This window comes from Primulina huaijiensis, chromosome 15 (assembly GCF_012295235.1).
Source record: "Primulina huaijiensis isolate GDHJ02 chromosome 15, ASM1229523v2, whole genome shotgun sequence".
NCBI classification, from domain to species: Eukaryota; Viridiplantae; Streptophyta; class Magnoliopsida; order Lamiales; family Gesneriaceae; genus Primulina; species Primulina huaijiensis.
Window position 1 is genome coordinate 23,546,279 of NC_133320.1, and position 24,210 is coordinate 23,570,488.

Here is a 24,210-nt window from a genome sequence, read left to right on the forward strand (position 1 = left end):
CAATGTTAACAGATGAGACAGATGAAGAACCTCCAAATGAAGTGAAAGACTCAATAATAACACATTTAGAATTTTTGTTTTTTGCAACAATTATTTGAGAGAGTGAATAAGAAACAAAGATTAAAGATGCCATGTTCCATTGAAATTGTGGATATAGCTAGGGGTGGGTGTTTATTCTCGGGTATCGGGTACCCGATCCGACTCGATCGGGTCGGGTATTTTTTAAGGGAAAAAACCGGGTTGGGGTATTTTACGATTGTCACATCAAACCCTTGGTGTCAACGGATCTACCAGTAATCTTTACAAGAACAAACTCCATCTTCAAAATGATGAAACCGGCTTCGATCTCTAACGACAATCTCCCGATCAAAAATCTTTGATATTAGTTTTATTGCAAGGTGGCAATCTGCACAAATCCTCAAGTTCTTCAAGATTCTAATTGGAGTCCCTGGTGGAGTATTAATCAACACAAATGCAATAGCAATCTTCTCGCTATGATACGATAATGCTGTCTCCTTCTCTTCTTCTTCTATGTCAGCAAGCACATTCGATGTATGAGGTGCATAGCCTTCCAGTTTCAGTAACCTGGTCATCTCCAAAAGCATCGCATAAATAGCCTTGGTTTGAGGATGAGACTCATCCCCCATGACAAACTCATGCATGCGATTTCCTAACTCAACAAGACTATAACCAGGCACTTTGCTTACACCTTCATTAAGCATTGTCGTTCTGACATTGTGAACGTCCGACCACCGTCTTTCTGATGCATAAAGGTTCGAAAGAAGCACAAAATCTCCACAGTGTTTAGGCTCCAACTTTTTTAACTCATCTCTTGCAACTTCAGCTATTTCTAAATTCCCTCGTAATGCGCATGCACCTAGTAACGTTCTCCAGATTACAGCGTTAGGTTCCACAGGCATTTCAAGAATATATTTATAAGCTTGTTTTACTAAGCCTGCCCGGCCAAGTAAATCAACCATACAACCATAATGTTCAATTTTTGGAACAATTCCAAATTCGTGTTTCATCCTCTCAAAGTAAGCAAATCCCTCATTTAGCATTCCACAATGGCTACAAGCATATAATACTCCAACAAAAGTAATTTCACTAGGAAGAAACCCGTGCCTCTCCATTTCCTTGAAAATATCAAGTGCTTCATTGCCAAATCCATTGACAGCCAGTCCCACAATCAATGACGTCCACGACACCACACTCCTCTCCTCTAACACATCAAAGACCATTTTTGCCTCCCTAATGTTCCCACACTTGGCATAAAGAACCAGAAGTGCATTTGCAGCATGTAAATTTTTGTCCAGACCCACCTTCATCATGTAAACATGGGCCCTTCTACTCAAAGCCAAAGCACCAAGTTCAGCACAAGCAGTAAGCAAACTAACCAAAGTAAACCCATCTGGTTTTACACCATCCAACACCATTTTCTTGTAAAGGGTTAATGTCTCATTAGGTCTGCCATTCAAAGCGTACCCATTGACAACTGAATTCCAAGCTACAAGATTCTTGTCAGGCATAGTTTCGAACAGCTGAAGGGCACTGTCTGCTCGACCACAGGCACCATAGAAATGAACCAAAGAATTCTGCACAAATACCAATGACTCGAACCCATCTTTCACTGCACAGCAATGTACCTTCTCACCCTCTCTAAGGAGCATCATTTTAGCAATGGCTTTAAGAAGAAAAGGATACGTGTGGGTGTCGGGATCCATCAATCTGACACGCAGCTGTCGGAATATATCCAAAGCTAAAGATGGGTTTTCACTCTCAGCATAGCCTCTGATCATTGTATCCCAAGTGAAGATATTTGGAATGGAGATTTGGTCGAACAAAACACGGGCATACGACATGGGTCCTGAGAGCGAGACCAACGTAAATATCAAGTGTTTTCCCATGTCTGGGCTGGAAAGAGGGACGCCATGCCTTACGGAAAAGGCGTGAACTTGCTTCAGTTTGGCGACAGAGGAGGCGCATGACAACAAGAGAGCGATGCATTGCTTGACAATGTAAGGTTTCTTATAGCCGTCGTCGAGAAATTTGGTTGAGGAGCGATCAATCATAAATCATTCGCACGCAATAAAGTCTGAATATTTTGGGTATCAGGAAAAAAGAAGGAAAATTTAAAATCCAGTCACAGATTTATGGAGTTGTTTAGTTCTAGGGCCGTGATCGATTCTGCCGCGTACGTTGGACAATGGGGTGGGCGGCGGCGGCGCGTTCGATCGCTGAGAATGAGGAGTGAGTACTAAACCCTCGCTGATTTGATTAAGACAAGTACTATTACTAAAAGTTTAATTGAACTTTTCACCAAAATTCAAAAATAGTCATCCATTAAATTATATCTATATTTATTTAAATAACACATTCCTAATCATCATCCACATAAATATCATCTAAAATATTTCTCAAACGAAATTTTATGTTATTTGATATGCATACTAAAATCGTGTTTTTGTAATAACTAATCGAGTCTGGTTGATTGAGTCTTTCATGTATTAACATCTTTTGGTTTCTCAACCGGAGCGTTTGGATTGCCTACAATAAATATTATGTTTTTTAATATTCAAAAAGGAAAAATAAGGATGTCTTGAACACAAATATGGGCTTAAAGACCGTGGATCCAAAATATAATAATAAATCCATTTGAACAAAAACTATCAATGAATAAAAATTTGACGTCATTTTAGCTCATATATATAAAATCGTGATATTTTCAATAGACTTGTGAAGAAGATGAAAAAACAAAAATCTTCGAGCACATAAGAGAAGAAGCAGTAGTCATCTTCTTCCTCCCCCAAGACTTATTTTTTTCACGATCATGAGATGAAGGACCGCCAGAAGAACTTATTAAAAAAAGCAGTTTCCGATAGTTATCATGTCCCCAAAACTTCTGACTTTTAAGACGCAGATAATATGTCCTCAAATAAAAAGATAAATAAGTTATCATGTCTAATTTCTCGGGAAATACAAGTTTTACCATGAATATTACATTAAAATGCCCCTTGTTCACTCCACTCGACCCCATTTCTTGGGCCGCCGCTAATTCTACCGATTCTTTGAGGCGGCCAGACAACATGGGTAATCCGTCCACAAATCAAACCGAGAGGAATCTGCCAACGACAGTATTTCTGAGTCAAGAAAGTTGCATACAAATACTAGTTTTTGACGACTTCATTAACATGCATGTCCTATAACTCCGTGGCACGGAAGTAACCATGCTTTTAACTTTGTAACATGTACCTTTACTTCATAAATGATCGAGCAGATCATTTTGAAACAAAACAAAACCTGTACCCAGAATTTCTAAAAATGTTCTGTTTATTTCTGTCAATGTTATTGAAGAAGGGATTACACCAGTACCAGTTTAACTTCGCAAAAGTATATAACTGCAGTGATTTGGAACATACCGGGCCAATTAACCTCGAGTCCATGCTGCATGATACATTGTCTCCCTCAACCCAACAATGCCCTTCAGGGATCCTCACAGCATCAGATGAGAAAGAAAGATCAACCCAGTCACCCGAGAGGGCTGTGATTCTCTTTATGTGTTTCTCTTTAAAATTACCCGGAGAACTGCATAGGAAATTGAATACATTTCAACAATATTTTTCATGAGTTGAGAGCAAGAAAGATAATTTTTAAGCAGAAAATCAATATATTTTATAGATACAGCTCATCCAAAAGGGTAGACAGGCAGCCTCAAGTTCGCACAACCCCCAGCCTCATGAGAATACCTATACGTATTGCTTATCAGGGAAGATTCGCAAAGCTACCATGAAATCACTTTTTAGTATCATTGTTCTTCTAATCATCAACGGCCACATTACGCAGATCACTCATTTTTTATTTTCATTTAGTCATTCAGTAACAAGTTGACGGCAATGAGAACTTAGCTGAAAAAGGCATGCTAAAGCATGCTGCCCCAGGCCCCCGATATGTACGCCATACACAAAGATACAAAATCATCAATTAGTGCGTATTATGTTGAAGATTATTTTTGTAGACATTGGAAACGTAACTACTTCTAAATGAGTTTACACCAATTACAACCAAAATCCAAAACCTTCCTTTAACTTATGGTAATGGGAATCGTCAGCATCAAACAAAAGCATAGACATTGAAATATAAAGACAACCTTTTCGATCAAACATACGTACTGAGTACCAAGAAAAAGACATTTGCGCTGAAAGAATAATCTGGAAATCTTGAATTACCGAAAAACAACTACATCTCCCCGTGAGAATTTGTACTTTTCTAGGCATAATTTCTCAACCAATACATAGTCATCTGCAAATCAAACAGAGAATTAATCACAACTCTTTAGCAGTAGGGTATGAACTAAGGCTATGTTGAGAAACAACCAAGTGCAGGAAAGAAATCAAAAGGCATGGATGATCAATTTTCATCACATTTTCCTAATGAATAACGAGTAGTTAATATTGAATATCGATTACTCTCTGGATGCAGCCGCCTATCACCACATAATGAAATAACATAAATATCTAAACTGATGTTACATATCATAATCAAATTTGTTGATTTCCAATTAAACCAAAACTAATAACATGAAAAAAAAAAAAAAAAGAATCAACTTTACCAATTACAAACCCATCGGAGTATTTTCTGTGGGGGTTGAGAGTTGGATACATCGAAGAACCGCGAACCGCAGTAACGCTGACATAACGGTCCGACACAGTGAGGCCAATGAGCCCTGCGGTGAAGTATTTTTTAGCTAAATCCCAGAGGAAACTTCGATTCGCCATGTCTATGTTGACCTGTGTAGGAGTAGATGAGGCGAGAGAAAATCGAAATCACTTTATCGAATAGACACTTCCGCCGTCGCCGCCCATCCTCTGTTGTACGGTTGCTTCTTGGGAAAAAAAAATTCCCAAATTCAAACGTCACTTATTTACACAATAATACAAAATACAATAGAGTTTTAATTACATCATGTTGAAAATTAATATTTAAAATGTATATATTGAATATTTGAATGTTGAAAATAAAAATTGTAAATATTGAAAATTAGTGTGTGATGATTTAGGTAATGATGATTTTATTTTTGGATTATTTGTAAAGATTTTTTATAAATAAATCTCTCATTTGTGAAAAAAATCACAATTGAGTTGAGAGAAAAATATTATAAAGTGTGTAGTGTGATAATTTTGAGAGTTTGAGATTTTTACTTTTTACCGTAAATTTTTACTTTTTCACAACACGTTATCAGCACGAAGATCTAAAAGTCCTCCATATTTTTCCAAGCTCCAAAACAGAAGAAAAAGGTAACAAAAATAATAATATTTATTTTATTGTTTATTTATTTATTGTGCATATATTTAATATATAATATAATGTTATTATAAATAATAAAAATAAATTTTTCAAAAAACTTGTTATAAATCCTGGGAGGATGTTAAGACGACATCCCACACTCCCGGTAAGGGATACGACAAGTATAAAAGTCTATAAGATTTTTAAACAAAATATCATATGACATTTCATTATAATATTGTGATATGATATACATAATTATTTAAAACATTACTAATATTATATACACCATATTATTACCATAAAATTATACAAATACATACATTTATTTTCTTGTACACCAACGGTCATAAACGGTAACAAAATGGCTAGTTTTTGCCCTATAAATATGATCTCACAAATATATTCAATCACTCCAACTTTCTCTTCTTCTCTAAAATAATTTTTCATCAAATTTTTGAAGAAAAAAGAAGATGGCTTTCACAAAGTTATTTTTAATTATTTTGGTTTTAATACTCACGAATCTTGTACTTATCGGAGAATATCCTCCTCGTGTGTTTTCTTTATTTTTACGAATGCTTGTATTTGTTGTTTATCCATTACTTTGTATTGCAATATTTATTAACTAATAAAATACATCGTAATTTTTTTTAGTACCACCATGTCAAACTTGGCAAAGCTCGAATTCATTGTTTTGATATTACGGGAAAAAATTATATGTAATGCACTCTCGATGTAGAAAGCATCTTGAGTTATTAGGTCTAAATGAGACCATAAAAGAAAATGGCATATGCACATCACAAGAAAAGGCAAAAGCCATGATATTTTTGCGTCGACATCTCGACGACGGATTAAAATGTGAATATCTGATTGAAAAAGATCCCATGGTTTTGTGGAAGGGAGTAAAAGAAAGATTCGAACATATAAGAGAAGTTATACTTCCGACCGCCCGGGATGAATGGAATACGTTGACATTCCAAGATTGTAAGAAAGTCAGTGATTACAATTCAGCGATGTATCGAATAATCTCGCAGCTAAAATTTTGTGGACATGAGGTTACAGAATCGGAAATGCTTGAAAAAACATTTTCCACGTTTCACGCATCAAATATAACTCTACAACAACAATATAGAGTGCGTGGATTTGCGATATATTCTGAACTCATCGCCTGTCTTCTCGTGGCGGAAAAGAATAATGAGCTGTTAATGAGAAATCATCAGGCACGACCCACTGGTTCAATGGCATTTCCTGAAGTAAATGTCGTAAGCAAAAATGAATGTAAACCTGTAAACCAAATTCGTAGTGATAGACAAGATTTTGGTCGAGGACAAAATCGAGGTCGTGGTCATGGTCGTGGACGTGGACGTGAAAGTGGTCGTGGACGCGGCCGTGGTTTGGAAAATAATCGAGATAGTTATTTCTATAACTCATCTCAAAAGAGCATCCCAAACCATCCACCGAAANGTGGTCGTGGACGCGGCCGTGGTTTTGAAAATAATCGAGATAGTTATTTCTATAACTCATCTCAAAAGAGCGTCCCAAACCATCCACCGAAAAGGCATCATGAGAATATGAGTGTTAATGAGAATCACTCAAAAAGATTTGAAAGTTCTTGTTTCAGATGTGGTACTCCAGGACATTGGTCCCGTATTTGTCGAGCCCCTGAACACCTTTGTAAACTTTATAAAGAATCATTAAAAGGGAAAGAAAAGGAGACCAATTTTACTGAACACAATGAACCTTTGAATAATTCAACTCATTTTGATACTGGAGATTTTCTGATTGATTTCTCAGACAATGACCAATTTGCTGGTGGAATAGATATGTAAAAAAAATTTTATTTTTCCACGTACTTGTATGATAATATTTTATCGTGTGTTAAATTTTTAAATATGTATTGTATTGTATTTTATTTTTATAAATATATTGTCACTAATTTTATTTCATTGCACATTTTTTTTGAAGTTCAAATATGGAAAATGCTATGAACCAAGCTGAAGTTTGCATACCTGATAGTGGTACAACGCACACTATCCTCCGAGATAAAAGATATTTCTTGGAACTAAAACCAACAAAAACAATGGTGAATACAATATCAGGTCCTGTAGACTTGATTAAAGGATGTGGTAAAGCACAATTTTTGTTACCTAATGGTACAAAATTTTTGATCAATGATGCTTTATATTCACCACAATCGAAAAGAAATTTGTTGAGTTTTAATGATATATATTCCCATGGGTATGATACTCAAACAATGAATGAAGGGAATGGGAAATATATGTGTCTTACCACATATAAATCAGGAAAGAAATATGTGATTGAAAAACTACTAATGCTCCCTACTGGATTGCATTATACACATATACGTCCCATTGAATCAAACATGTTAGTTGATAATTCTTCAATATTAACCAATTGACATGATCGATTAGGACATCCTAGTTCAAAAATGATGTGAAGAATTATAGAAAATACACATGGTCATCCGTTGAAAGATCAGAAGATCTTTCACAATAATAAGTTTCAATGTAAAGCATGTTCTATTGGAAAACTTATTATAAGACCATCACCAGCCAAAATCCAAACTGAATCACCAATGTTTCTTGAACGTATTCAGGGTTATATTTGTGGACCAATCCATCCACCATGTGGACCGTTTAGATACTTTATGGTATTGATTGATGTCTCCAGCAGATGGTCAATGATTATTGTATGTTTATGGGAATCATTGTTGAGCATCATGTTGTTCATGTACATACATAGAATGGATTGGCTGAATCATTGATTAAACGTCTGCAAATGATTGCTAGACCAATGATTATGAAAACAAAGCTCCCTATTTCTATATGGGGACATGCAATTTTACATACCGCTGCATTAATTCGCATCAGACCAAGTGCATATCATAAATACTCCCCATTGCAGCTTGCATTTGGTAAAGAACCAGACATTTCTCATCTGAGAATTTTTGGATGTATGGTGTATGTGCCTATTGCACCATCTCAACGAAAGAAAATGAGACCTCAAAGAAAGATTGGTATTTATATCGGTTATGATAGTCCATTAATCATTCGATATCTTGAACCTCAGACAGGCGACGTGTTCACAGCACGTTTTGCTGATTGTCATTTTAATGAGGAAATCTTCCCAATGTTAGGGGGAGAACAGAAACATACCGAAAAAGAAATTACATGGTATGTATCATCATTGTTACATCTGGATCCAAGAACAAAACAATGTGAAAAAGATGTACAGCAAATTGTGCACTTGCAAAGAATAGCAAATCAAATACCAGATGCATTTGCAGACACAAAAGGGGTAACTAAATCATATATACATGCTGCAAATGCCCCTGCTCGAATTGAAATTCCGAAGAAACAAATTGAAGATAGTCATGATGTCATTAAACGCCTGAAGCGTGGAAGGCCAGTTGGTTCCAAGGATAAAAATCCTCGAAAAAGAAAATTCATAGAGAAACACAATGATCACAAAATAGAGAATGATGTTCCTGAAGAAACACATAATGATCACAAAATAGAGAATGATGTTCCTGAAGAAACACATGATGATGAAAATGTTTTGTCAGAACCACAAACTGACGAGAATCATGAAATCTCTATCAATTATATTAATACTGGAAAAATATGGAACCGAAAAGATATAGAAGAAATTGATGATATATTTTCTTATAATGTGGCAATCGACATCATAAATGATAATGAAGATCATGAACCAAAATCTTTTGGTGAATGTAAAAATCGGCAGGATTGGATAAAATGGAAAGATGCCATCCAGGTTGAATTGGATTCGCTAAATAAACGTAATGTTTTTGGACCTATAGTCCTTACACCTGAAGGTGTAAAACCTGTTGGATACAAATGGGTTTTTATTCGAAAGCGAAATGAGAAAAATGAAATAGTAAGATATAAAGCTCGACTTGTTGCACAAGGTTTTTCTCAAAGGCCTGGAATTGATTATGAAGAAACGTATTCTCCTGTGATGGATGCAATTACGTTTCGGTATTTGATTAGCTTGGCAGTATCTGAAAATTTAGAAATGCGTCTTATGGATGTTGTTACAGCCTACTTATATGGATCACTTGATAGTAATATATATATGAAAATCCCTGAAGGATTTAAGATGCCTGAAGCACAAAGTTCAAAACCCAGAGAATGTTATTATGTGAAATTACTAAGATCATTATATGGGTTGAAGCAATCCGACATAATGTGGTATAATAGGCTAAGTGATCACTTGATAAAAAAGGGATATGTAAATAATTCAATATGCCCTTGTGTTTTCATTAAGAAAACAACATCCGGATGCGTAATTATTGCTGTATATGTTGATGATTTAAACATCATTTGAACGAATAAGGAAATTCAAGAAGTTGTGTCATACTTGAAAGAAGAATTTGAAATGAAGGATCTTGGAACAACCAAGTATTGTCTGGGTTTACAAATTGAACAAAAAGAATGTGGAATATTTGTTCACCAGACAAATTATACAGAAAAGATCCTTAAACGTTTTAATATGGACAAATCAAATCCTTTAAGTACTCCAATGGTTGTTAGATCATTAAACATAGAAAAGGATCCATTCCGTCCATGTGAAGATGATGAAGATATTCTTGGTCCAGAAGTACCATATCTAAGTGCTATCGGTGCCCTTATGTATCTTACAAATTGTACAAGGCCTGATATATCTTTTGCCGTAAATTTATTGGCAAGATTTAGCACATATCCAACAAAGAGACATTGGAACGGAATTAAACATATATTCCGTTATCTACGAGGAACGACAGACTTGGGACTTTTGTATTCAAAAGATGCTAATCCAAGTATAATTGGTTATGCCGATGCTGGATACTTATCTGATCCACACAAAGCACGTTCTCAAACTGGATATGTATTTACTCGTGGAGGCACTGCAATTTCTTGGCGTTCACAGAAACAAACACTTGTAACAACTTCATCAAATCATGCCGAGATTATTGCACTACATGAAGCAAGCCGTGAATGTGTGTGGTTAAAATCAATGACTCAACATATCCAAATCTCATGCGGATTATCATTCGACGAGAAGCCTGTGATACTATATGAAGATAATGCTGCATGTGTTGCTCAAATGAAAGAAGGATACATAAAAAGCGACAGAACTAAACATATTCCTCCTAAGTTCTTCGCATTCACCAAGGAGCTTGAGAAGAATAAATGTATTGATGTTCGTCACATTCAATCAAGTGAAAACTCATCAGATCTCTTCACAAAGGCACTTCCTACGACAATATTCAGAAAGCACTTATATAATATTGGGATGCGCAATCTACGAAATTTGTGAAGAATTGTTCGTATCAACATGATGGAGAGTTTACGTGACTGCACTCTTTTTCCCTTACTATGGTTTTTATCCCAATGGGTTTTTCCTAGTAAGGTTTTTAATGAGGCAGTACAAAAACACGTAATGAAGACATCATCGTATCATGATCATCATCACAAGGGGGAGTGTTGAAAATTAATATTTAAAATGTGTATGTTGAATATTTGAATGTTGAAAATAAGAGTTGTAAATATTGAAAATTAGTGTGTGATGATGTAGGTAATGATGATTTTATTTTTGGATTATTTGTAAAGATTTTCTATAAATATATCTCTCATTTGTGAAGAAAATCACAATTGAGTTGAGAGAAAAATATTATAAAATGTGTAGTGTGATAACTTTGAGAGTTTGAGATTTTTACTTTTTACCATAAATTTTTACTTTTTCACAACACATCATTATTATTTTTGATAAACTTGATTCTCAGGTAAATTAATAATCTTGATTCAGTTATTTATTATATAGTTATTCTACAAGTTTACGCTTTATTTATTTACTTTTCATAAAAATGAGTTTGATACTTTATTATATAATAATATCTATACTATATTATTAAATGTGAGACTCTTAAAATAAGTATTTTAGAAGAGATCAAAATATTTAATTCCATAATTACTCTTCTTACTCTATTAAAAATCTCCTCAAGTCACAACATATTTTATATAAAAAAAATCTAAACAAAAATTCACTTTTAAATCGAACAACTCTTCTAAATTGAAAATAATTTCGTGTTAATTGTTTAATATTATTTGATCAAATTAAAAATAATAATAACACATGCAACGCGTGTTCATCTTTTACTAGTATATAAGATGAACAAAGCCAATTTAACAGTATACTCAATTTGAATATTCTGTCCAGAAAATAAATACGTAAACTTGATTTAATTTCTCCCATTTTTTTTTATTAACAACAATCCGAATTTATTGAATTTTCCTCTTAACCGAACCGAATTTCAGAATTTGGATTATTTCGTTACTCCTAAAGCGAATGGCTATGGATTTTCATTTAACTTTCAAAATCTAAAATATATAAAATAATAATAAAAAAGAATTTACAAATTCATCAATAGAAATAAACATCACAGCTTAATATTTGGAATTGGCCCCCTAAACACACAAAAACAAGCCCCCATGACAAAGTAACACAGCACAAGAACCACTCCCTTGAAGTAATGAGATGTTCCATCCTGTAATCAATTTCTTGCTCAAACTCAGCGAAAACACATTCTCAATGATGATAATAAAGATATTCGAATATATCGAATTCGGGTTTCGGAATCGATAACTCTACCTGCAATGTGAATGCTGTGACTAGTATCGATATAGCAAGACAGCTAGTTTCGAGGAGATTGAGGTCAAGGTCCATGTCCATACCCATTATCCATCACATGAGTACACTTAATGGTATCTACAAACATAAAATCTAAAAATGGATATTTTCAATCAATCAAAATATCTAAGAGTTGAGAAAACTCGTAGATCCAGAATTTTTTACCACGAACATGGCAATTTGAGTAGCTGAACCCAAAGCAAGGCCTATAGATATATCCTGCATCCATTTCCCAGATCATCATTAATTATATTATTGCTAACAATTCCACATTGATTGCATTGTTTGAAAAATATATAACGCTGACCAATTTGTTCTTGAAAGCAAAAATGATGGCTCCAGCATGTTCTGCTCCATTTCCAACTATTGGCAGTAAGATCACACTTATGAAGCTCACAGACAACCCCCAAGCATCCGAAGCAACCTGTTGATCATCATCAACAACTCCGATCCTTCAATGGTGAATCACCTCTTCGAGCAAGAAAAAAAAGAGTGAAATTTTATGTGTAATTTTTAAATTTTCGATTTGATTTCTTTCTTCCATTGAGACCTCTGTTTCTTCATTTCACCCCATCCCTTGAAATCCTTGGTCAGATAAACGTCAGCTAAGTGCAAACACACTTACTTCGATGGATGTAACAATGTATTCAGACAAGGGAGCAATGATTCCGGTCATTAGAACTAGCCAGAAACACGCACTCCAGAACCCGATTACTGGGCCCGGTTTCTCATTTGATATTGACTCGCCATCGTCATCTTCACCCTGCTAATCACACGTATGAATTTGTAGAATTACTAGCGTCTATTTCTTGATTCTCAAACCAATCGAACACTCACCTCTTCATCTTCGAATAGTTGCCGATGAGTCCATAACTGGAAAAGAAGATAAACAATGTACCCGACGAGCATCACAACACAACTCGTCCTCGACAACTGCAGCGAGCCAGCTGCTACCAACTCCGTGGGCGTTCCAGAAAGCTTTATCATCAAAGGCAATATGTGGCACAACCACCCCAACAACAGCAGCACCGAGTTCATGCCCGTTTGTCTCTATCACGATTTGCAATATATTTACTCAAGAAACCAACATTGGAAATTGAATAATCAGAATGTTGCAATCAGTGTATTGTATATTTTGAATTTAACCATATGTTACCGTGTCAAATTTTTGTTCTTTCGACGGGTTAGCGATTCCACCACAAAAGAGAGCAGTTCCGAGGACTAGCAGAAGATTAGACAGTATGGAACCCAATAGAGAGTACTTCACCACATCTACTTTGTGATGAATAAGAGCAACTAAGGATATTACAAGCTCGGTCACATTTCCACATGTTGCATTCAGAATCCCTCCCACTGCAGTGCAAGACGAGCCAACTCTTTTCAACCAATAATTATTTCTTCACTTATTATTTTTTATTAAAAAAATCAAATCTTTTAATTATAGTTATAAATATTTTGGGTATTGGTCTTGAGGTTTGATTTTGGTGAGTAATTTTTTCCCTCACGTGATATCAGAAACAGCTAACATGACATATCTATATCAGCGTTTAGACCAAAATAACCAAAAATCAGAAATAGCTAGCATGACATATGCACATCAGCATTTATACCAAAATAACCAAAAATTAAAATTTAAGTGTACCAGAACTAAAATTAGTGGACAATGGACAGAAAAAACTAATTTCCCTCAAGGTACTAATCATTTAAGAATGAAAAATAACCATGAAATAAAAAGGGCCAAAGTAAATAAACGTTATTAAATCTATATAAAAAAAAAAATCATTGGGAGGGGTATAAATAAATGTTTAGACAAATACAAAAAAAATTAAATAAGACAGAAGAATCTACTAACCTGTTGGATTTGTGTAGAAAGCAATTTGCCTGCAGTTATATATTGAATAAGATTAGCAATACATTGCGAGTAACCCGACATCTATTATATTATTGAATAAATAAACATAAAATTTATAAATATACCAATTATAACAAATCTAATAAATCATAAATGCTCACTCGGTCAGAAAGCTGATTCTCTCGGCAAGCGGAGTGAGACCAATCAGGCTCAAAGCGAACACCCACGCCTGTTCATAGAAACAGCAACAATTACGTTAATGTACCAAGAAATTAAGTTCTACCTGTTTTAATTTAACCAAACAAATCAAAGAAAGAATACGATAAAAAAGATCGAAATCACATGCAAGAGCACTCACTCTTCCGTAATTACGCTGGTCAGCAACAATGGCGACTGGTATGGCCGAGAACAAAATCGACAGCTTCGTTCCCAGAAGAACCTCATGAATATTCGCCAAAAACATTCTCACGAACGGATCCGATCTCTTCTGCAGAGAAGGGGAATTATCGTGTCTGCTCAAATTTAAACCCGCATCTTCCATAAGCAATGGTTCTGCCTCCATTTCTAGTCCTTTGCCATCTGAAATCCCACCGTTTATTGAAAAAATACCCAGAATGGCAGAGTTTAGGTAGCAATGGAAGCCTGCAAAACTAAAGACCAAGAGGCAACACAACACGCAGCACGGTGGGGGAAGAAGCTAGAAATCTGAACAGGAAAATAAAAGCAGCTAGCTCACTGTGAATTTTCTTTCCACCAATGGCCGAGGTTTCGTTCTGTTTGTTACGAGCGCGTGGGTGGGGGAATACACATGGCTTTATCCCATTAATTTTCTTGTTACAGTTTTTACTTGGTATCTAAAGAAATATTAATCCAAAAAATATGGGTAAAAACTGGTGTGAGACGGTTTTACGGGTCGTATTTGTGAGACAGATATTTTATTTGGGTCATCAATGAAAAAGTATTACTTTTTATGCTAAGAGTATTACTTTTTATTGTGAATATGAGACCTACTCAAAGGTATTTAATTAATTTTGTACTAATTTCGATGGATTAAACAAAACCAATTAGATGATTAAAAAATTTGACAAAGTTAATGGAGATTGAAGAGGTATAGGATAGATTAAATGGTTTATATCGATATTAGAAGAAGTAGTAATTTTTAGTTTCAAAACAAAAAAAAATTATTATTTTTTATTAAAATATTCGATCTAGATTTTTATAAACTCTACAAAAATTCAGTGGTATATTAATATTTTGTGATATAATTGATGGAAAGAATTTGTTTTTAAATTATATTAAATATTATTATTTTTGTATTATAACTCATAATCTTGAAATTCAATTAAGTCTAAAATTATAAATATACAAATTCTTTGATAAAATTATTATATATATTATATTTAGCATTAATTTTATTGCAACATTAATAAATATTTCAAAGTATGCGTTTACTGATTGATTGCTTTGGGCCCCACCCAACAGGGAAATTTTTTTGCTTTATTTTGGTGGGAAATATAATATTCAAAATAGGGTCAGAAATATTAATTGTCCAGTTGTCGGGAAACGTCGATTTGACTCATTCACCGCATATGCATGCGTTCACTCGTGGATCTCGTTCTTTTTAAATTATTATTAGTTTAGTTTGATATATTGTGTTTATTTTTTAAAATTATTATTAGTTTTAATTTATTAAGTTTATTTTGTGTTTAATTTATTGTTTTACTATTATTTTTAAAATGATGATCTATTTATGAGTTGTGTATTGTGCAAATTATCTTTGTGTTTAAGTTATTGTCTTAAATTGTTGTTTACTTTGTGTTTGATTTATTGTGTGTGTTAAATTTGTATTCAAGTGTTTAATTTATGGGTAAATATCACATAAATCCTCAAATCCAATCTTAACTTTATATTATGTTCCTCTCATAAAAAATATATGTTTGCACCAAGATGATCGGAAAAAAAAAGTTTCTACACTCTTTGAGCCCACATGATTTTTCTCGAATTAAATTCGATACAAAACATTAGAAATATGATACTAATTTATGATATTTTAGTATCAATTATTTCAAATATATTATTGATATTTGATTTTTGAGTACTCAAACATGTATGTAAATATTGATATTAATAACATATTTTTCCTGATAAAGACTTGAAGCAAATTTGAGTTTGAGTATGTGGATTTATATATATAAAAAAAGTAACCCTTGATTTATTATGTTTATTTTTTAGATTATTATTAGGATTAAGTTTGATTTATTGTATATGTTATGCACAATGATTGTGTGTTTTTTTTTTTATTATTTCAAGTTAGTGTTTGCAAGAGATTATTTTAAGTGCTTACATACTTCAAGTCAATGAAATAATTGAAAATTGTAAATAAAAGCTAAAAAACAAACACTACTAAATATTTTATTCCCAAAAAAAAAATTTAATTTTATGGTTTCAAAATAATTGAGTTTAATGTAGATAGACGATTCAGCTTCTTGTAATATTATTTTGTTATGATGTGAGAACCCCGCGTCCGTTACATTTAGTATCCATTAGATAAATCTTCGAATTAATGTGCTAGCCGGCAAACCATACTAGTCAAGTAAACCGTACTAAGTAAGTCATGTGCGAAATGCTCGTCTTAAAAGATATTTGCAGGGGAAATCAGGCGCTCACCCACCCCACCAACTCAAAATCTCTTAGAGGCAACTTGTTGTATTCTTTTTTTAGCTGGAAGATATCATAAATGTAACATCTAACATTATATCATATTTGTGTTATATATATTTTTTTATTGTCATTATATTCAATTATTATTTTTTGTTGAAACAGAAACTATCTTTTTGTCATCGAGATACAAAGACATACTATAAGAGTGTTCCTAAGACGTACTATAAGAGTGTTCCTCTAAAACCTAAAAAATTTGAAACCAACTACGTTGACATAAAAACATCTCCCACTCACAACTAACATTATATTTTCTAGTATGTCAAAAAAAAAAAAAAAAAAGAGAAACAAATACTTGTTCTATTTTGGGAGCACATATTATGTCGAAACAATATAAAAAAAATTTTCGAAATAAAAAATATAGCCCCATTATTCATGTTTTATTTATTTATTATTTTCAATTATTTAAATATTTATTTGACTCTTTAATTCCAACCTCTATTTCACCTTATTGTAATATCCTATTCCCACATCATCAATTTTTTACATATAGTTTATAATTTCATTTGTGATATTATTAATTTGATCATTTTTCATATAATTATATTTTTACTTAGAATTTATTTATATATATGTTGCCCATATCTTAATTTTTACTCGTATTATTATAATAGTGCATATAAATATATTTCTCATCGATTCTTGCTTCGGTCATTTCAACTATAAAAAACCAGCCAGCCCCAATACCGTTGGAAGTTAGCTCAAGTTCTCAAAACGAGAAGTTGACTTGTTCAATTACTCAAATTTTTTTAAAATAATAATATAAAAAAAAATATATATATATATTCACCAATTCCATCGACGAGTTGTCACACGTATATTGTATAGTATATGACGGAGATGAACACGAGGTCCACCTACTCATGATTCTGTAGCCTGTCGCTGTTGTATTCATCAGCATCAACTCTTCCTTCCCACATTTGCACACGCGAAGAAGAGGAAGAGAAGAAGATGGTGGGTCCGAATAGGCCGCTGTTGGTGTTGTTCGGATCATCCATAGTACAGATGTGCTACAACGTTGGGGGCTGGGGTGCTATGCTTGCGTGCAATTTACCGTTTCTTGAATGCTGTTTGATTCTAGAATCTTGAATACCCCGAGAATATTTGGTGACATTTCATTCTAAATGGCTTGTAATCTCCACATCTCGCTGTTTGCGAGTTCATGTAATGTGATGCATCCTTTTTCGCCTCTAATATTAGTTAACAAGTGACACATTTTATATAAGTATTGATTCCTGTGCCCAATCTTCGAAGGCGGATGTACTACTACGGGGTTACTCTGGCTGGAATTCAAGGATGGCTCTTCAAATCCTAGATCAAGTTTTTCCCAAGGTACATGTTTGATACTGAATCCTGCTAATGTGTAGCTTGATTATGTTGAATTCTGTCAAGATCATAGAATTGGTCCAAACTCTGCCTCAGGCTAGATGAATATAGAGATTGTTCAAATCCATATATACACAACTTTACACGAGTAATTACATCTCATATGAAACATCCGACACACGTCTAGACAAATATATGGAGCTTACAATACATTTTAAAAAGTGGCCTGTAAGGTCGGTCCAACACGTAATATTGGTTATAGACTCTGATACCGTATTAAGATTATTCAAAAGTTAGCTCAAAGATCCATTTATATAACTCCCAATAACTTGATCCATCCGACGTGACTCTTAGCAACAATGTGTCTCTTGGTCCTAGGCTACTGGAAACTAGAATTTTATTTTTGAAAATTTTTTATCCCTGTTTGTCATGCTCTTTTGTTGTGCCCATTCTTGAATTTGGTCTTCAAACTCATGGTTTTTTTATTTTCTTGCGCAGAGACGGAATCCATTTGTCTTCTGATGGGTCCCAAGTTGTATTGGAGGAGTTACTCAAGGTCTTGAAAAGGGTCGATTCGGAACCGAGTCTATATTGGTTGGCAATGACGCCTGAATTTTCAGAGGATTCACCTTATTATGCTGTAGGTCCGGATGGCAAGAACACGGTCAATGTTTCTGGTCATATTTGTACCTGGCAAAGACACTTGCTCAACATTGAGTAGTTGAAAGAACTCGGGGGACGTCGTATTTCAAAACAACTTATTGCTGTATAATTTGTTGATTTGATTCTTATGTTTCTTCTCCCTGAAGGTGTTTCTTTTTAGTTATTGTACCAAATGTGTATTATCTTGGAATTTTAGTTGCATAATTGACAGTTGGTTTTGCTTGACCAACCGAATATTTCCATTTTCAGACAAAAACTGTTAACCACTGATTCTTTTGAGGTTCTGATTGAACGGAATGATTGATTACGGAAGTTTTTATGAATTAAGTATTTGAAATCCATCATTATGAATAAAAAAATCATCCTAACGTCACGGCTCTCTTTGGATTAAGGATTTGAAATTCAATTTCATCAAATCATCCCATTCTATACCTTGATCTAATTTAATTTAACAGGTAAATGATTTGAATCGTTAGCTACATTTGGAGAAAAGGAACTAATGGTGTTCCCTATATGAAAGTTAAAATATTTTACTGCACTCTACACGACACACAAGCGATTTACTTAGTGTGTTTTTTTCTTAATATTTTAGAGACATGTCGCCGGAACAGTGTAATTAGAACCCAAACTTGATATAAGAAAATCAAACCACTATAAACTAACCATTGATGAATGCTTGACAACAACTGAAATTGAATTTATATATCAACAGTTTCATTTTAAAAAAAAAAAGAAAAGAAAAAAGAAAGCACTAGACCAAAGCTTCAGGAAGTAGAGGCCAAATTGCAAACGGGTACACGACAAGCATTTTTGTTCTCACTGATTCTAATGTTACACCAAGGACAATTTTCAAACCCATCCTTCACAATACAGATAAATACATGAAATGATGGTTCACAACTCAACTAAAAAAAAATCAATGCATACACAGGGTAATGAAAAGGCAATGAAGCTACTCCCGGTGCAGCACAGCACACTACAAACATACAAATACAAATTCCACTGTCCCAGTAATCGGTTCTTGATGGTGCTAGTCTTCTACTCCAGCAACGAAGTCACACAAAACCGAACCACAAATCCGAGATTTAAATCACTCGATAAATGACAAAGCAAGAAGTACAGAAGATTCATGTGTTAAATTTTGGTCATGTGGAAATCTGGAACCTGCCGCTCGGCTTTTTTCTTCTCCATCCCTAGAAAGCAGGTTATTGCATATTTGAGCTTAGCATTCACGTGAATAAAGAAAAAGGAACAGTGCTGGTTATAAAAACTTACAAAAGCTGCATAGTATACAAATGTCAGCCCTGCTAGAACAATGAATGCAATTTGAAACACATTGTACCTGCAGCAACAAATGGATTTATAATACCACGAAGTTTAGAGCACAGAAATTTATAAGAGCATGAAATGCAAACTAACTTGTACAAATATTTGATTCCCCGAAGCGATTGCAGTGTATGACCGAATATTTCTTGAGCTGCTGTAGCTTGTGCATAATATCCGAATGCAGTAGCACAGAACTGAATCACACTGCAGTACAGCAACCGCGATAGAAGTTCACAATAAGCACAAGTGAGAGTTAAATACAAAATGCACCACCAGAGTAGATAATGATTAGTGGAAGCAGAGGTTACAAAGTTGCATTCAATTAGTTTCTTGATAAAGTGAAGGATCTTTCCATAATTTTTTCATTGCAGCTTCTGCAAAAGTTTTAATAACTTGGACATCTTAAAGTATGGGGACTACAAAAATCTGGATCTTTTTATTAACGGGTCAGTTGATGATGTATAAACAGAAAATTACTGATTTAATCATATATTAAGCGACAATAAAGTGTTTAAAAGTAATGGTGTGAACAGTGTGTAAAAATGTATTTTGTCCGAAGAGATGTTACGATGCTACCCTTGACAGAGTTCTTAAAAATTCAATAAAATGTTTCAAGATTGGTCTGTGATCATATGCCGATAATAAGGTATTACCTGATTGAACAAAGAAGAATAAGACCCACATTAAAAAGAAACGAGTTCATAAGTGTAGCTCCCCACCTGCAAGTATAGGTAATAATGTCAAGCAATAATCATCGAAAACAAAAGTCAAGACCACAAATGAGAGATAACAAAACATGTAAACAGAGAGAAGAAAATCGACACTGCTAATACATACTTCATAGGATGGATCGTAATGAAAACCAATTTCATGCCAAGCATCATTTCCCCCGCAATCACAGCCACAAGGAGATAGAAGCAGAAGAATGCAAATGCTACAGTACCCAGCAGACCTAAAAGTAGAAGCCACTGCTATTCCAATCAAATGTGTAAAATTTAAAGGAAGATAAAGACACAAATGACACAAAAATTACCCCAAAGGTCATCCAACTTGATGAACACTTCATTGAGAAAAGGAGAAAGAGGAGGGTCGATCAGCAAATATATCACAATATGCACAATCCAAGCCACTGAAACGATTAACCTGTACAAGGCAACATTACTTGTTCAATATATTAAAAACTCAACTAAGTAAAAGCATCAAAACATGGGCAGAAAACCAAAAATAAACAAATAAAAATTTCTGAATGGGTCAATGCAGGCCGCAGCAATGGGAATTGACCTACAAACCATCCAACAATAATTTCTTGCACCCAGAAACCCGTGCAATCTGCATTTGAAAATATAACCACCCTTCCCCAATTCTATTGTCCACAGCAAGGACAAATAGGCTTGGACATGAAAAAGACCAACCAAATATGATCCACGGCCCAAGAGTACCATTTTTGCATAGATAATCAAAAATGGAAATTCAAGAATGCATCAGAAAAGTCATCAGAAAGGACATACCCTATAACTCCAAACACCAGTTTCGCAAGGTAACCAAGCACGGTCATAGCCCAAGATGTCTCAGCCTGAATAGATAAGACACCTTCATTAGGTTTTTTCCGTAATACCTTCCTTTTCTGTTCTTTTTTTTTAATACTTTCACTTTAGGAGGGAAGGTGTAATTTATCTGTTTCATTTAATCACCTTTTCTCCTTGAGGGTACATTTCTTCCAAAGATTTCACGTCCTCTTCCAAAAGTAGTAGTTCCTGCATAGTTAAAATGTGACGAACATACAGTAAAGAAAGCGTATCTTGAAAGAACGTAAAGAGCCAAATGACACACACAAAAGATAACAAGAACAGGAAAAAGACAAACACTACACACAAACCTTTTCTACATTTTTCACATTTTTGCGCCATTTTCTACCCTTGCTGCCACTTCTTTCTTCCTGATGAAGAGCATCAGCCGCTTTTTTCAATTCTCTTGCTTTTTTTCCCAGTTCAGTTGCTTCCTGCAGGCATTGAGATACAAGCCTCGCATGAAAATTGTACGCGTTGACTAAAACTTCTGAAAAATGATTTTTTTTCCCAAGGTCGATGCGGAAAAGAAAGAAGTCCATTAGAAACATGAGTTATGAGTACCTTGATATACTGCGAACGGGTGATAACAGCCTTTGGGCGGTGGATAAATGAGGATATCATTCCCAATGGAAGGCAGGCAATGCCAACACCACCAAAGATCTGGGATTTCAGCACATAAAAACTTGACATGATGTATCAAATATGGAAGTGATGTACAAATATATTTCCTTGTAACGAGACCTCAGCATTTTTTTTGGTAAAAGTGACCATTCAAGAGTTACACTACAGCTGAAGACAGTAGAAAACAAGCATCCAAAGATACCAAACTCCAAAGCATGCTAAAGAGATGGAATTTCTCATATCCAACATAACATATAGCTTGCAAAAGTAAATACAACAGGAAGTCATGGGAAATTGGATATTTGTTATATCCAAGGACCTTTTTTAGAAGAAATTTAGTAGCTGATCTTACAGTGAAAAGGAAAGATCCAACAATTGTCGCTAGTGCAACAACATATTCTGGGAAGGTAGCGCGCATGGTCCATGTGGTCTCAGATGAAGCATTGGCAGAATATGCGGAGCACTGAAAGAAGAAAAATAATTATTGAAAGAATCAAGAAGTGAAACTGTAAGTAATTAGATTGATTATGTGTTCCCTGACCTGTCTTGCCCCACTTCCAACACATTGTTGACCACTGGAGAAGGTCAACGGTGATGGGAAAGATTCAGTGGATGAGGATAGATGCCTAACTGTGAAATCCACCTTCCCCAAAAGACCTGGGACACAAACAAAAAAAATGTAAACAAAAACAGGGTCCTTCCAGTAATTGATGGGTCCATATTTCAAAAAATCCTTCCAACTTCCAAGTTCATGCATTGCCATTTTTATTTCTCTCGCCTAAAAAATAACCTGTTCGTCCTTGATCCTTACAAAAAACCTGACTTATAGAACAGATTCCCTCCCCAATTTCATATGTCAAATATTCAATCGGCTCTTTGATGAAAATGACAAAATATCCAGCACAAATCACCAACATCAAACTACTTAATACAAAACAAGCACGCGGAGATTTTAACATGCATGATTTACATGATATTTTGCACAGGCAATGAAATAAAATCCTCACACTGATCTATTTGCAAAGTATTAATTCGTCCAGTCACTCGGTAACTAATAAAGTTGGGACTGAAGGGTTTAAGTTTCCCAATATGAGCGAGTTAGTAGCGAATTCCTTAATTCATAGCTCATTTACCATGCACCTTCAAACCCATAAAATCACAAAAGAGTAACAAAAAGCTCTCAATAACTCACCGTACAAAATCCCAAGAGCGAGAGCACAGACGACAGCTGTCACAATCACCCACAGCAGTGCACTTTTCATCCTCTTCCACACACTCCTGAAGAAAAAACACGAATGCCGCAACCATTGAGGACCAAATTCACATACAAAAATCAAAACATCAAATTTAAAACCACGAATAGAAAAACTCTAACTTGTCCTGATCTCCTTCGTAGTAGAACATAGCGAAAGGGATGACGAAGAAAACAAGGATAGCGTCCACAATATAAACAGCGAGCCACAAATCCTTCATAGGTAGAGTGAGACTGCACGCTCCGTTATAAACCGCGTGGCGACAGGCCTGACGATTAGCCACGTCAGCTGGAAGCATGAGAATTGAGATTGCGGCGACTGAGAGCCCCAAAACGACGACGAATTTGGGGAAATACGCTTGGTTAACATCGTCAGGGTGCTGATAATTAACCAGGAGATACACGTTGAACAGAAAAACCAATACACAAACAACAATGGCCACGATCACCAGGGCCAGATTGAAATCCCCCATTTCTGGTGGGATAAGAACAATGAGGCCACTTTCTCGCGATTCGATAACAATTTTCCTTCGATTAGGGTTTAGGAATTTGGGAATTCACAAAAATTATTTAAATCTCTCACGAATTTCTTCACAATTTCGCTGGGAAGAAAGTGAAAATGGCGACTCGCCCCGATGATTATGCTTAACGGGTGAAGGTGGGATTACGATTATCGAACAAGATGAGTTTGACGCGAGGAATGAAAGTACTGTTGTAGCCCTCTAAAAGCGTTGGTTCTGTGGATCTCATTTGGCTTTTTGGGTATTTTATGTGATTAGCTGGAAAATACAATTGTCAATTGTCTCTTGGCATTCGCAGATTTCGATTTTAGACATTGTCTGAAAAATGTTAATTAAATATATTTCCCAATCGTCTGCTGAAAAATTAAT

The 24,210-nt window shown here is 34.7% G+C and overlaps 5 protein-coding genes across 13 annotated transcripts; 1 reads left to right on the forward strand and 4 right to left on the reverse strand.

Moving 5' to 3' along the window:
• Positions 1-37: 37 nt before the first annotated feature.
• LOC140960460 (pentatricopeptide repeat-containing protein At4g21065) lies at positions 38-2,252 on the reverse strand. Its single transcript, XM_073418742.1, has one exon. The coding sequence runs from the start codon at positions 2,070-2,072 to the stop codon at positions 288-290; it is 1,785 nt and encodes a 594-aa protein (XP_073274843.1). The 5' UTR covers positions 2,073-2,252; the 3' UTR covers positions 38-287.
• Positions 2,253-2,673: 421 nt separating this feature from the next.
• LOC140958589 (uncharacterized) lies at positions 2,674-4,922 on the reverse strand. Of its 2 annotated transcripts, none has more exons than XM_073416093.1 (4): positions 4,610-4,918; positions 4,227-4,299; positions 3,420-3,585; positions 2,674-3,122 (listed from the first exon to the last, which is right to left on the reverse strand). In XM_073416093.1, the coding sequence occupies exons 1-4, from the start codon at positions 4,773-4,775 to the stop codon at positions 3,003-3,005; spliced, it is 525 nt and encodes a 174-aa protein (XP_073272194.1). In that variant the 5' UTR covers positions 4,776-4,918; the 3' UTR covers positions 2,674-3,002. The 2 variants fall into 2 exon arrangements, with proteins under 2 accessions (XP_073272194.1, XP_073272193.1); XM_073416092.1 differs by lacking the exon at positions 2,674-3,122 and adding an exon at positions 3,219-3,252 and having other exon boundaries at positions 3,307-3,585; positions 4,610-4,922.
• A 6,727-nt stretch (positions 4,923-11,649) lies between these two features.
• LOC140958297 (vacuolar cation/proton exchanger 3-like) lies at positions 11,650-14,633 on the reverse strand. Of its 8 annotated transcripts, none has more exons than XR_012171763.1 (10): positions 14,205-14,633; positions 14,008-14,075; positions 13,847-13,875; positions 13,151-13,347; positions 12,832-13,044; positions 12,620-12,760; positions 12,302-12,418; positions 12,163-12,213; positions 11,956-12,072; positions 11,650-11,851 (listed from the first exon to the last, which is right to left on the reverse strand). XR_012171763.1 is itself a non-coding variant. In XM_073415694.1 (9 exons), the coding sequence occupies exons 1-9, from the start codon at positions 14,406-14,408 to the stop codon at positions 12,049-12,051; spliced, it is 1,044 nt and encodes a 347-aa protein (XP_073271795.1). In that variant the 5' UTR covers positions 14,409-14,633; the 3' UTR covers positions 11,665-12,048. The 8 variants fall into 8 exon arrangements, 4 of the variants coding, with proteins under 4 accessions (XP_073271793.1, XP_073271795.1, XP_073271796.1 ...); XR_012171762.1 differs by having other exon boundaries at positions 12,160-12,213; XR_012171764.1 differs by having other exon boundaries at positions 11,840-11,851; positions 11,956-12,087; positions 12,160-12,213.
• A 2,778-nt stretch (positions 14,634-17,411) lies between these two features.
• Positions 17,412-18,870, forward strand: LOC140959433 (GDSL esterase/lipase CPRD49-like). The gene is made up of 3 exons (XM_073417267.1): positions 17,412-17,605; positions 17,765-17,905; positions 18,219-18,870. The coding sequence occupies exons 1-3, from the start codon at positions 17,516-17,518 to the stop codon at positions 18,609-18,611; spliced, it is 624 nt and encodes a 207-aa protein (XP_073273368.1). The 5' UTR covers positions 17,412-17,515; the 3' UTR covers positions 18,612-18,870.
• Positions 18,871-19,316: 446 nt separating this feature from the next.
• On the reverse strand, positions 19,317-24,020 carry LOC140959624 (LIMR family protein At5g01460). Its single transcript, XM_073417551.1, has 14 exons — positions 23,444-24,020; positions 23,261-23,346; positions 22,610-22,725; positions 22,421-22,531; positions 22,009-22,107; positions 21,756-21,878; positions 21,571-21,633; positions 21,388-21,452; positions 20,913-21,022; positions 20,717-20,831; positions 20,533-20,598; positions 19,973-20,083; positions 19,829-19,895; positions 19,317-19,746 (listed from the first exon to the last, which is right to left on the reverse strand). The coding sequence occupies exons 1-14, from the start codon at positions 23,791-23,793 to the stop codon at positions 19,699-19,701; spliced, it is 1,530 nt and encodes a 509-aa protein (XP_073273652.1). The 5' UTR covers positions 23,794-24,020; the 3' UTR covers positions 19,317-19,698.
• Between the last annotated feature and the right edge of the window lie 190 nt (positions 24,021-24,210).

Bases quoted from the DNA above. Each gene is read 5' to 3' on its own strand.
- LOC140960460 (XM_073418742.1), bottom strand. From the start codon at position 2,072: ATGATTGATCGCTCCTCAACCAAATTTCTCGACGACGGCTATAAGAAA.
- LOC140958589 (XM_073416092.1), bottom strand. From the start codon at position 4,775: ATGGCGAATCGAAGTTTCCTCTGGGATTTAGCTAAAAAATACTTCACC. The intron at 4,300-4,609 runs GTAAAGTTGATT...TTTGATTTGCAG, and splicing joins CTCCGATGGGTTTGTAATTG to ATGACTATGTATTGGTTGAG. The intron at 3,586-4,226 runs GTAATTCAAGAT...TTTCCTATGCAG, and splicing joins GGAGATGTAGTTGTTTTTCG to TTCTCCGGGTAATTTTAAAG.
- LOC140958297 (XM_073415692.1), bottom strand. From the start codon at position 14,408: ATGGAGGCAGAACCATTGCTTATGGAAGATGCGGGTTTAAATTTGAGC. The intron at 14,076-14,204 runs GTGAGTGCTCTT...TTCTATGAACAG, and splicing joins ACCAGCGTAATTACGGAAGA to GCGTGGGTGTTCGCTTTGAG. The intron at 12,761-12,831 runs GTGAGTGTTCGA...ACGTGTGATTAG, and splicing joins AACTATTCGAAGATGAAGAG to CAGGGTGAAGATGACGATGG.
- LOC140959433 (XM_073417267.1), top strand. From the start codon at position 17,516: ATGGTGGGTCCGAATAGGCCGCTGTTGGTGTTGTTCGGATCATCCATA. The intron at 17,606-17,764 runs GCGTGCAATTTA...CTCTAATATTAG, and splicing joins GGGGCTGGGGTGCTATGCTT to TTAACAAGTGACACATTTTA. The intron at 17,906-18,218 runs TGATACTGAATC...AACTCCCAATAA, and splicing joins TTTTTCCCAAGGTACATGTT to CTTGATCCATCCGACGTGAC.
- LOC140959624 (XM_073417551.1), bottom strand. From the start codon at position 23,793: ATGGGGGATTTCAATCTGGCCCTGGTGATCGTGGCCATTGTTGTTTGT. The intron at 20,599-20,716 runs GTATGTATTAGC...CTATACTTGCAG, and splicing joins ATTACGATCCATCCTATGAA to GTGGGGAGCTACACTTATGA. The intron at 20,084-20,532 runs GTAATACCTTAT...GCTGTACTGCAG, and splicing joins ATTCTTCTTTGTTCAATCAG to TGTGATTCAGTTCTGTGCTA.